The sequence below is a fragment of the Orcinus orca genome, chromosome 3, assembly GCF_937001465.1.
Source record: "Orcinus orca chromosome 3, mOrcOrc1.1, whole genome shotgun sequence".
NCBI classification, from domain to species: Eukaryota; Metazoa; Chordata; class Mammalia; order Artiodactyla; family Delphinidae; genus Orcinus; species Orcinus orca.
The window spans coordinates 137572689-137585645 of record NC_064561.1 but is presented as its reverse complement, the minus strand read 5'-3'; the positions used below and the strand labels follow the sequence as shown (position 1 = coordinate 137585645).

General features: G+C 34.6%; 1 protein-coding gene across 3 annotated transcripts in view; it reads right to left on the bottom strand.

The window, feature by feature from the left end:
- The window catches only part of ERCC8 (ERCC excision repair 8, CSA ubiquitin ligase complex subunit), a 75215-nt gene that overhangs the window by 53834 nt on the left and 8424 nt on the right, over positions 1 to 12957 (bottom strand). For 2 of the 3 annotated variants that reach the window (XM_049707938.1, XM_004275183.3), the window contains exons 2-3: positions 7161 to 7256; positions 2064 to 2165 (exon numbers count right to left, since the gene is read on the bottom strand). In XM_049707938.1, the coding sequence (XP_049563895.1) occupies positions 2064 to 2165; positions 7161 to 7256 (198 nt within the window). The remainder of the gene's footprint in view (positions 1 to 2063; positions 2166 to 7160; positions 7257 to 12957) is intronic. The other variant, XM_049707939.1, reaches the window with a different exon arrangement.

Here is a 12957-nt window from a genome sequence, read left to right as displayed (position 1 = left end):
ACAGCCAAATGGGTGGACTGTAGTGGACATGCGCCCTTTTCTTGGCTGAACATCCAAACTTCCTTTTGGGGGGAAATTCCCTTCGTTTTGTTGAAAGGCAGGGCCTTGCCTCTTGTTACATAAAGCAAGGGGCTCCAGATATTCTCTTCCCCTTGCTCTTGGCAGTGGGGGCATGAACATGTGTCCTGGGCTTCATCAATCCTGCCTGGGACTCTAAAACTCCAGCTAGTAATGCAAACCAAGGATAGTTAGCAATTATTCATAGCTGTAGAGTTGAGAATCTGTGTTTGTGACATGTAGCAGAACCCAAACTAAATTGTTCCTGTGGTGTGACCTTGACTGTGTTCTCTTGTCCTAGTTTCTCTTGCTTTTCTGCTCATTTTCTACATTTGATTCTTCCACCTTCCTGCCATTATGTGAGATATTAAATTTCTTTCCAATAAATTTCTGCTTAAGATAAACAGAACTGATTTCTATTTGTTCCTAAGGATCTACACAGAGATTTTCCAGTTTTAAATAAAATAAATCTTTAATGTAGTGATCACAAATAAAAGCTCATTTATATTTTAGATTTAAAAATAGGACAAAATATTGTATTATTCTCCTACTATGTATGATCTGTCATTCTCATTCACATTTAATAAAAATTTGGGTACAGGAATCTTTTTGGTGCTCAGAACAAACACATTAAGTAAAGCAAAAATAAATATCAGGAAACAGTCTAAGCCACATTAACTTAGTAACAATTTTTATTGAAATTACTTTTTAAAGTTAGATTATAAAGTCTTTGAATGTAAAATGCTATTTTAACTCATTTTGTAAAGATGCTTACTATATGCCCATTTACCAAAGTCATGGTTTTGAAGTTAAGAATTTGAATCTAAGAAGAAAGTCATAATAAAGTAAGATTGATATCCTAAGCATTTACTTGACATCACACACCAGAAAAGCAAATCATAGCCACTCATGGAATAACATTACATAGCAGGTGGTATATATAAAAATATTATTTTAACAGTGTTAAAATGATAGCTAAGATAAAATAAGACAAAGATGAATTTAATTAATGACTGTCTTACACTTTAGAATTTAGATTTTTTGTTTGTTTGTTTGGTGGGAGTGGAGGGAATATAAAATGGTGTAAGCCTCTTAGGAACCAAGTTCCAAAGTACTTGAAGTGGTATCTTGTTTTGTACCAAATGTACCTATAATTATATTGCTTCCTATTTATATGATGGCTTTACAATTTTTAATATGCTTTTTAAAAGACAGTATTTCATTTAAGTCTTACAGAAAACTTACAAGAATAATAGGGCAAGTATAATTATCTCTAAGACAAAATAGTTTTGTCAGAGGCTCAGAGAAATAGTTTCCTTAAATCTGTATTTCCAAAGTGAAGCACCAGAGCCAAGAAACATTTGTAAATCTCCTCACAAATATTCCATGAACTTATGCATCTATCTAGTGCTTTGGGAACAGCTTTAATACAGAGTGGTTGCTGATATGAATGTTCATGAAGTTTTTCCTCTTGAAAACATTTTTTCGACACCTATTCTCTCTGTTAATTCAAGGTCTCCTCAAAATCAGATCAAATACAGGAAATGAAAAAGAATTAAGTGATGATTATGAACAAATTAAAACAAAATCACAAAACACTTTATTAAAAACTTAAAAATAATTCTCACAAGATTGGAAAGCCAGTAAATAGTCAAAAAATTCAAGACAAAGAGAAGTATGTTAAGTTAGGCAGCGTTGAGTATATAGAGAGGTAAGAAAGGGGTGTGTATGTGTGTGTGTGATTGTTAGTATATTTATGGCTTCTAGCTGTTAATCTTTTTGTTCTATTAATGATAGTTGAAAAATCTAATTTGTGTTTATATTTAGCTGGAAAGACTCAAATGAGTCTTATGCTAAGTAGTCTAAGAACTAAAATTAGTTACTGAGGTGTGCTATGTAGGTGGAGAACAAAAAGAACATAACCAAAAGTTTTTTTCATGTTTTGCATTTGATGCAAAAAATACTCAAATGTTTATAAATTCATGAATTACATTTTTAATACACACCTGCCAATGGAACACACTGCTTTACATGTGTAATAAGGTTGTCTGCTGGAGTTCTCAAGATCATAAAGCACCATCACACCATCTGAACCACCTGATAACATGCTAATAATAAAAAAAGTTCACATTATCATTTTATATAGTTCATTTATGACCAAGTATTTCTGAAAATTACTGACCTACAAACTCAAATTTATTATGCACATAAATACAGAGTAAATCTTCATTAGTATAGGCTGAAATAAACTAAAATTTTTAATCTAGTATTTGTGGAAGAATGAGTATAGAATGATTCAATCTGTGATCAGTTAAAATTTACCTTCATGATTCCAAAAAGAAAGGACAGTAGAAAGAAGATGGCAAAAGATACTTCTTATTTAAGGAAGTGAAATATTACAAAGTCATTTTAAATGGCCTAGTTATAAATGGAATCAGACAGACCAGTTATTACTGATGCTAGCTATATGACCATGGGCAAGTTACTTCACCTAAGGTTTTTCCTTTGTGAAAAGTGGGACATTTTCACCTAAATCATAAAGTTGATACAAAGATAAGTCATATGCAAAGGGCTTTTATACTGCCTGGCAAAAAATAGGGGATCCATAAGTGTTAGATTTCTTCCCTCCATTATGAATGCATTTACTCAACTCATACAATTTTGAGCTTCTGCAATATGCTAGGCGTTATGCCAATTCAACTATGAATAAGACAGGCATGATTCCTGACGCCCCAGTTTACAATCTAATAGGGAAAACACATAGATTTGTGAATTTAATTTATATATCTATATATGTAAATATTTATGCATCTACATAAAGTATTGCTATTTGTTAATATTACTGCTCACCATCAATTCTGGTGCTGTCTCTATTCATTCTTGTTCTGATTTTATTCTCTGGTAGATTCTTAAGAAAGGCCTAATGAGAACAATACTCCCTGAATTCTTGTATGTTACTAATAATTAGTCCCTTTGTACTTGAAAATTAGTCTGGTTGGATATAAAATCCTTGACTCACATTTTATTTCCTTGAACATCTTAGAAAAGAAACTTCATTTCTTTGAGCAAAAAGCTCAAAATCAAAGTCTGGTTACAATATGATTCTCTTTCCCTTATATGTAGTTTCAGATTTTATTCATTCTAGGAATGTTTCCTTGGAATATAGTTTTAGTCTTTATTCCATTCTGTTCCTTTGGGTTTCTTCTCTGGAAACTCCTATTATATGTATGTTAGATCTTCTTTGCCTATCTTCTACATACATCTGTATCTCAAATACTTTTCCTTTCTCCATTTCTTTTTGATTTTTAAATGTTTCCTCTTATATTTTATTTGCTTGTGTTCCGTATGCTTTAGTCTTCATTTCTGAAACTTTCTTTTCTAATTTTTTCTTGAGTTTGATCATCTCATTTTTCAGTTTTTCTAATTCCTACTTATGTTACTCTTTCATACACTGTATCTTTTAAAAATGACTTTTAGGGACTTCCCTGGCAGTCCAGTGGTTAAGACTCTGTGCTTCCACTGCAGGAGCCACAGGTTTGATCCCTGATTGGGGAACTAAGATCCCACATGCCACATGGTGCAGCCAAAAAAATAAAGAAAATAAAAAATAGAAATGACTTTCAGCTAGTTTAAAAATATTAGGTAGAGTTATCTATTTTGTGGGCATATCTTTCTGGCACAACTACACTGTCTAAAGTGTAGACACTTTTATTCTATTTATTCTCTTTGTTCTTAAAATAATTTTGTATGGGCTTTGATCTTAATCCTATTCTTTTGCTCATTTTTATGTAAAATTAATTTTCTTAAACTTTTAAAAGGGAGGCTTCGTTTATAACAATATTTAAAATTTATATCTCTAGAACATCCCCCTCCTCTTCTTTTCCAGATAAGATGCTCAAAATATGGCAGCTAACTTTCAGAGATTTCCTGATTCTATTCACCACCCCAATTTTTATCTGATCCATCTTTTTCCCTTGTTTCTTTCTATTGTCCCTGTACTGCTCACTTTGGATTCTATTCCAAACAGTTTCTCCTCAACGTAGGGTTCTCTCCATTAGGACATCTTTAGGTGATTAGCTGGAGAGATTATAGGGCCTACAGTACTCCAGCCCCTTTGGGTCTTACTGTGAATCCCTTGAACAACTAGAGTACACAATCCTTTCCTAGTTTCAATGTTGTAGTCAAATTGGCTTGCTGAGCTTTCAACTAACTGTCAGTTATTTTGAGTTATCAGGTCTATTAGATGCCCCAGTGGTTTTTATTGCCTCCCCTGGTATAGATGCTGATACCACACTGATTTTGTAGTTATCAGTGTTTTGCTCCCATTCATCCATATTTTGTGGTTTGTGGAGATATTTGATCACTTATATTTGTTATGAGTGTTGTACATTGGTTTTTTATTTTGCCATCTTTAGTTTCTTTGCTATTTATAGTACAACATAAAGAGCTTGTGTCAGAAATGAACACACTTCTTTCTTCACTGAGATAGTCTTGCTACAAAAAAAAATATAGCTTATCTAAACTGTGTGCTTAGTGACTTGTACCACATTCTGGTACAAGTGCCTTATCTTGTTGTGAACCAGATACAAAGGGTTCATGAACTAGCAGCATGTCCAAGAAGCACTGATTTATAGACTTGTTTTAAGAAAAATTCAATATCAATTTGTAGAACAATTAGGTTAATTTAACAGTACTTCTTCAAAGTTCTTTGCTCAAATAGTTCTAAATCTAATTGATGACGGGGCAGTAAAGAAATACAGCAAGTAATGCCATGCTGAAGGTTTTTTTTTTTAATACTCAGTGTTAGCTTCATTACAAAATTTTGTGGTTCAGTTACTCATTGTGTATACAGAGAAATCTTTGTAAATTTTAACAACTACAGTTTTTGTTTTGGTTGATAACATGTTGCAGCTTGTTTGAACACAGTTTTGAGTTACATGTGTACCATAACAATTCCAAAAACATTTTCTGCATATTTGTACTTTGTGAAATACTGTTTTTTACCATGGCATTGCATGTATTATCAATGTAAAAACAATTGTTTTCAAAGCTGGACTTTTAGACTTAATTTAAATTGTATTTACAATAACATAAGATGTTTCATCTTTGCTAGAATGACTTCCAAAAGCTTTCCTTTGATTACATTAATTGGGTGAAAAAAATTGAACATTATTTTAATTAACTGACTTCGTAGTTGAAGTATCTGATGGCAATGATGTTACCTAACTCTACGGTTATTACCCTGCTAATAAAGTGAACACAGTAAAAGACAGGACTTGACGTTTTTATGTGGACAAGAAAACTCGGTACCAAAGACACATGAAATAAACTCAGAAGAATTTAGAAGACATAAAAGAAAATTCAAGCTTCACAGGATGATATACAAATGTACTTTATGTAGTTGCACTTGTTAAAATGTTTTCAGATAGACTTCTTCAATTAACTCCTAACTTTGGAAATAAATGCTTCTTTACAAGATTTATGTATTCTAGTTTTCATTCTGGTTTTCTGTAGTATCACTACAGCTCTCACAGTGGCTGGTAAATATTAACAAGTATTTTGAGCAAGTTACATGTGCATTGATTTTTCTGAGAAAAAGAAGACCTATATTTAATTTTCCATTAAACATTCATTTTGATTTTTATTTCTCTTTTCTGCCAAAAGGGTTTAATGTAAAATACAAGTCTTAGCAAACAATGAAATAAATAGTTGTAGATTTTTACTATGAAAAAGGAGGAAAAGGGGGAAACCACTGTAGTGAGAATCTTGACTTTTCTGTATATGCTCTGCAAAGACTCCTCAGTCTGTTATTTCTCACACATATTTAATGCACATGTAATCTATAACTTCCCACATTTCTCACTAATTCTCCCAACTGGTAGCCTACTGGATTCATGTACTTTACAGGTCAAACAACTGATCACTACCCCAAATGACTGGCTGGAGTATTGAACATTTTTTTCTACCAGCACCTAAGACCAAAAGAAATCAGCTATCCCTTGATGCTCATGTCTGGATTATTTTATAAGCAAATGTCCCACACCTGTCCTTAATTGGGAGGTGTTATGTTGAGCCTGGAAAAGGTCAGGAGGAAGAAAAGAATTATTACAGGTCATCTTTTAGATTTAACCATGTGTTAAAGTGAGCATTTGTTCACTGTACATGTTTTTCATATACTACTAGGTGAGACCATGACAGAGGCTGGAAATAAAAAACAGATTTCTATTAAACCTACTCTGGCTTATTTTAATGTAAATAATAATACTTCATTATAATATAAAAATTTGGGGGCAAATGCTAAACAGAACATGGTAAGACAAACTTTTCTTTAGTTACTTTTACACTTGTCTTAATTATAGACCACATGAAGGGTTTTGAACTTTCTTGTAAGAGTAATGTGGGGTAGATGAGTTTTAAGTGGGGGAGATGGCACATTTTTCTATGCACTTCAGCTGTTGTATGGAAAATGGATTGAAAGGAGTAAAAGTATAGGTGATAATGCTTTTGATTAACAACAGTGGTGGCAACCATTTACAGTATGCCATGTCCTATGCTAATCATGTGATACATATTATCTCAATTAACCTTCACAACAAACTTGTTAGATTTTGTTCTTACATTGTGTAGCTAAGGGAACTGTGAATTAGAAAGGTTAGATAAATTGCTCAAGGCCACATAGCTGATGAATATGAAGCCAGGAGGAACTCAAACACAAGTCTGGTGTGCTTCAAACTTAATTTTCCAAAATATACTTCTGCTTTTTATATTTGTTTTCCCAGCAGACTCCTTGAGAGTAACAACTCTGTTTTGAAATAGCAGCTAAAGACATACCTCAGCACTTACACACTCTCTGCATCCAAAAAAGTTCAGTATTAGTTGATTTAACAATGAATATATTTATATTAAAGTAGTTTGGAAATGTTTATTTGGCAACATTGCATAGGTTCAATGTTCTGTATTTATTTGAAATTAATAATGCCAGATTTAAAATGCTACAAATTTAGAATTTTTATTAATTTTTATGAAACTTCAGAAAATTAATCTGAAAGCAAGATTTTACTGGATCTCACTTAGGAACAAAAATGATTATATAATAAACTTACTATCTCCCTTCAACAGGGTCAATGTCAAGGGTGTTAACTCCACTGCCATGGATCCTTTCAACATCTCTGTCTTTGTTTAACTCCAGTCCCAAAACCCTGCAAAACATAAAAATTAAAAGGAGGAAAAGGAAAAATAAAATTAAACAATAAGAAAGTAATTTAACATTAAAATGTCCTTATTTCACCAAAATTACATGGAGTCAAAAATCACAAGTAATGCTTAAATCTCCTAACATACATCCAAAGGTATTTATAGATTATTAAAGACCTTATACAAATTTTTAAAATAACAAGAGTACTAACAGTTACATGTAAAGAATTTCTCCTGAAGCATTGTCTTATCTCTTATTTAAAGGGTGTATTTTATTAATTTTTAATTTAGATAGCTAGAAACTGAAACAAATTTTCATGAACAAAAAGTTAAATTCTGATAACTGAAACTTAGCTGAGGACATCTAGTGGACAAAAGTTTAAATTACAGTTTAAAAAAAATTCCCTTGTTTCTTAAGCCTTATAGAAATATAAAACGAGCATGTTCAACTCAACAATTAAGCACATTTAAATAAATCAAATTAAATATAAATAAAAATGATTAACAAGTACTCTCACAAATTAAGACGAATGAAATTTCTGATATTCAATAACTGTAAACCATCATTATCCTGGTGAGTACGTTAAGATTAAATGAGTTGAAACATAAAAAGTGCTCATAACAATGCTCAGCATATAGTAAGTGCCTAGTGAGTGTTAACTATTAGAAGTTGTCTCAATCTTTTGGATGTCAAAAAGCATTTACATTAATTTAACCAAATGATCTCTAAATTCATTATTGATCAAAATAATGTTAATTTAAATAAGATTTTTCCCCCAGTTTTACTGAGAAATAAATGAATACATATCATTGTATAAGTTTAAGGTATACAGCATGATGGCTTAATTTACTTATATTGTGAAATGATTATTACAATGGGTTCAGCTAACATCTATCACCTCATATAGATACAACAAAAAGAAAAAAAAATTTTTCTCCTTGTGATGAGAATTCTTAGGATTTACTAACAACTTTCCTATATATCATACATCAGTGTTAACTATAGTCAATATGTTGTACATTACATCCCTAGTACTTATTTACTTATAACTGGAATTTTGTACATTTTGACCACTTTCCTCCAACTCCTCCTGCTCCCACCCCCTCCCTCTGGTAACCACAAGTCTGATCTCTTTTTCTATGAGTGTTTTCTTTTCTTTTAAGAGTCCACATATTTAAGTGAAATCATATAGTATTTGTCTTTCTCTGTCAGACTTATTTCCTTTAGCATAATGCCTTCAAGGTCCACCCATGTAGTTGCAAATGGTAGGATTTCCTCACTTTTTGTAGCTAAATAATATTCATTCCATTGTAAATATATACCACAACTTCTTTATCCATTCATTCATATGTGAACACTTAGGTTTCCTTGTCATGGTTATTGTAAATAATGCTGCTATGAACATGGAGGTGCAGATATCTTTGTGAGTTATCGTTTTCATTTCCTTTGGATATATTCCCAGAAATGAAACTGCTAGATCATGTAGTAGTTCTATTTTTAATTTTTTGAGGATCCTCCATTCTGGTTTTCCTCCTCATGTAGTAGTTCTATTTTTAATTTTTTGAGGATCCTCCATTCTGGTTTTCCACAGTGGCTGTACTAATTTACAAATCCCACCAACAGTGCGCAAGGGTTTCATATTCTCCACATCCACTCCAGCATTTGTTATCTCTTGCCTTTTTGATAACAGATGTTCTAACAGGTGTGAGGTGTTGTCTCACTGTTTTTGCACTTCCCTGATGACTAGTGATGCTGAACATCTTTTCACGTACCTGTCGGCCATTTGTATATCTTCTTCGGAAAAATGTCTATTCAGGTTCTTTACCCATTTTTCAATTTTTTTTTTTTTTTTTTTGGTATTGAGTTGTATGAGTTCTTCATGTTTTGGATATTAACCCCTTATTAGATAAATGGTTTGAAAATATTTTTTCCCATTCTGTAGGTTGTCTTTTCACTGTGTTGATGGTTTCGTTTGCTGTACAGAAGCTTTTTATTTTGATGTAGTCTCACTTGTTTATTTGTTTCTGATTTTTTTTGGTAAGAGTGCTTATTCCATGTTATATCACACTGTAGTTGGTAGGTATGCAGTAACCAAAACCCATCCTATATTGGAAAAAAAGCTGTTGAAATGGACAAAAGTTTCACATCATGGCCCTGGTGTTTATTTCCTACCGTTCACAGTCTGCTTTCCTTTGGCCTAAGATCCACCCCTCCCCACTCCTCCCCACCTTTGGAGTTCTTGTTTATTTTTGGTTTTGTTGCTTCTGCTTTAAGTGTCATATCCAAAAAATCATTACCAAGGCCATGTCAAAGAGCTTTATTCCTATGTTTTCTTCTAGGATTTTCATGGCTTCAGGACTTACATTTAAGTCTTTAATCCATTTCAAGTTAATTTTTGTGAGGGGTATAAAATAGGGGTCAAGTTTCATAAAATGAGAAGTTTTAACCTACCAAATTATCATAGTTTTTTTAAAAAAATAACAATGCACAGTGCTAGGAAAGGTACATACTGATATTTTTATGCAGTGACAGTACTATTAATTCCCATAAACATTTTGGAAATCATTTCAACAGTAGCAAGTGTCTGATTTAAAGATATACAAGTTCCTCTTTTTCTCTTGGAAGACAGTTTAGCCTTAGATTCAAATATCCAGTCTAACACTTACTACTTGTCTAACCTTGATCAATAATAAAAACAGCTAATATTAATTAAGAGCCTACTATTTGCTGACATTGTAATCACTTTATTAAGTGTGATAAATGGTAATCCTAAGTAGTAACTTTCCCAGTGGTAGATTACATTATTAAACACTTTACCTCATTATAAAACTAAGACAGGGCTTCCCTGGTGGCTCAGTGGTTGAGAGTCCTCCTGCTGAAGCAGGGGACACGGGTTCGTGTCCCGGTCCGGGAAGAGCCCACATGCCGCAGAGCGGCTAGGCCCATGAGCCATGGCCGTTGAGCCTGCGCGTCTGGAGGCTGTGCTCCGCAACGGGAGAGGCCACAACGGTGAGAGGCCCACATACCGCAAAAAAAAAACAAAAAAAAAAAACAAAAAAAACTAAGACATAAGTAATTTGCCCCAAATCACATAATTGGCTGAACTATATCTGAACTCTGACATTTTTTTCTCCAGACCATTATGCTCTTCTACCATTTCTAAACTTCAATATTTCACCAGAAAATAATATTTCACATTTTCTCCACTGAAATGCCTATTTCCTCTTAAAATATTTTTCCATCTGATGACTTTTCAAATTATAACAGTAATATTTGCGTCTTATAACAAGTAAAATAGTATCATAAAGACATGTACAAAGAGAATCATCCCTTCCTTGAGCTCCCTCTCCTAACAGTGAAAACATGGTCTCCATTATCATTAATATATTTATTTGATCAATCCCCCTGTATGTAACCAATCTCCCATCTCCACTACTACCCCGTCCTCCAACAAGGATGCTGCTTACCAGGCTTAGGCTTTGATTTCTACTTCTCTCAGTACCCTGATCAGCTGAGCTTGCCTGTCTCCACCTTTGGACTACCTCCTCAACCTGCTCAGCCAGTGAAATCTCACTTTTGGCCAACCTAATCCCTGCCTTATAGGTAGCCTACCTCTACCCAACCTAAATACTTTAGGTCTGAATTGTTTGGGAACCAGAAGGAGGGGTTAAGATGAAGGGAAAGGGGGAGGGTACTACAGTAGGGAAACAGGGGTGGGGTTTGTGTGGAAGGAGGCAAGGAGTGCAAAAAATAGTTAAAATGGCAGGCCTGACACTGCTATCTTTAGAAAGGGCTGCTTGCAAGACTGGCCCTTACCTGCCTTCTGGGATTTCAGGAGGGTTCCCATCATTTCTGGATAAGAATGGCTCACTGTGCCCAAACTAATATTTGGAGCAAACAATGGACATTATGAATACCTACATTCCTTCTGGGAGTCTGGAATTTTGGTACATGCTAAGCAGAAAGTGCCTATGTGGCCAGTTCTCAATTAAAAACTCTAGGCACTGAGTCTCTAATGAGCTTCCCTGATAGACAGCTTCACCTAAGCTGTCACAATTCATTGCTGAAGAAATGAAGCTTATCTGTGTGACTCCACTGAGAGCTTGTGCCTGGTTTCCTTCACAAGTCACCCATGTGCCTTTCCCTCCACTGATTTTACCTTGTATACTTTTGCTGTAATAAATCATAGCCATGAGTAATTTGGTACAACTGTATGCTGCATACTGAGTCCTTCCAGAGAATCCTCAAACCTGGGGGTGGTCTTGGGGACACCCTCCACACAAAAGAATAGAAGTAGAAGGAAGAGGGGTAGGGAGAATATGGGAGAAAAGAGGGAGGGGAGAAAGTGAAGGAGAGAGGGTGAAGGGGAAAGGAGTGAAAGAGAAGAGATATGGGAGAAGGCAGAGGAAACTGGGGTAAGCAGGGTAAGGAAAAGAGCGAGTCCTTTTAACTTTTTGTTTTAACGTCTTAAGATGGCTTAAAAAATTTATTATATCCTTTCATCTTCTTCAATGATGAAATACTTTCATTTTTATTTTTTTAGGCTATGACATTTTTAAAAAAATACATTTATTTATTTATCTTCTTTATTTTATCTTTGGCTGTGTTGGGTCTTCGTTGCTGTGCGCGGGCTTTCTCTAGCTGTGGCAAGCGGGGGCTACTCTTCGTTGCGGTGTGCGGGCTTCTCATTGCGGTGGCTTCTCCTGTTGTGGAGCACAGGCTCTAGGCATGTGGGCTTCAGTAGTTGTGGCATGCAGGCTCAGGACTTGTGGCTTGCGGGCTCTAGAGCGCAGGCTCAGTTGTGGCACACGGGCTTGGTTGCTTTGTGGCATGTGGGATCTTCCCGGACCAGGGCTCGAACCCGTGTCCCCTGCCTTGGTAGGCAGATTCTTAACCACTGTGCCACCAGGGAAGCCCCTATGACATTTTTTTGAATACAAGTTTCCCTGTTTCCCCTAAGTTGTAGAAATAGTTTTCCTTTCTCTCCAGATAATTTATAACTTCAATTTTCATTCCATCTTGGACTCAAGAGTTATCTAGAATGTAATTCCTAATTTTTTTTTTTTTTTTGCGGTATGTGGGCCTCTCACTGTTGTGGCCTCTCCCGTTGCGGAGCACAGGCTCCGGATGCGCAGGCTCAGCAGCCATGGCTCACGGGCCCAGCCGCTCCGCGGCATGTGGGATCTTCCCAGACTGGGGCACGAACCCGTGTCCCCTGCATCGGCAGGCAGACTCAACCACTGCGCCACCAGGGAAGTCCTGTAATTGCTAATTCTTTAAACACTGAATTAGAGGTGATGGTGATGTTCTTATTAATTAATTTACTTCCAATTTCTTTACCTTATGATCAAAGAATATGACCTGTAAAGATGGCTACCTTTTTGAATTTGTTAAAGTTTTCTTGGTAGCCAAGTACATAAAAATTTTGGTAAATGTACCACTGACATATAAAAAACATGCACATTCTCTAAGAGATGTACAGTTATATATGTCTATTAAATTTGGTGTGTTGTTTATCCATTTCCCCCATATGTATGTATTCTCTCTCTACTATATCAGGACCATTCTGGAAAAGAAACTAGTGTCAAATTTTCTTTACATTTTGCTTTATATATTTAACTGTTTGAATACATGTTTTATTACACCAATTCATCAATTGTGCTTCAAATAATATCATCTATTACAATGTTTGGTGCTTTTAACCA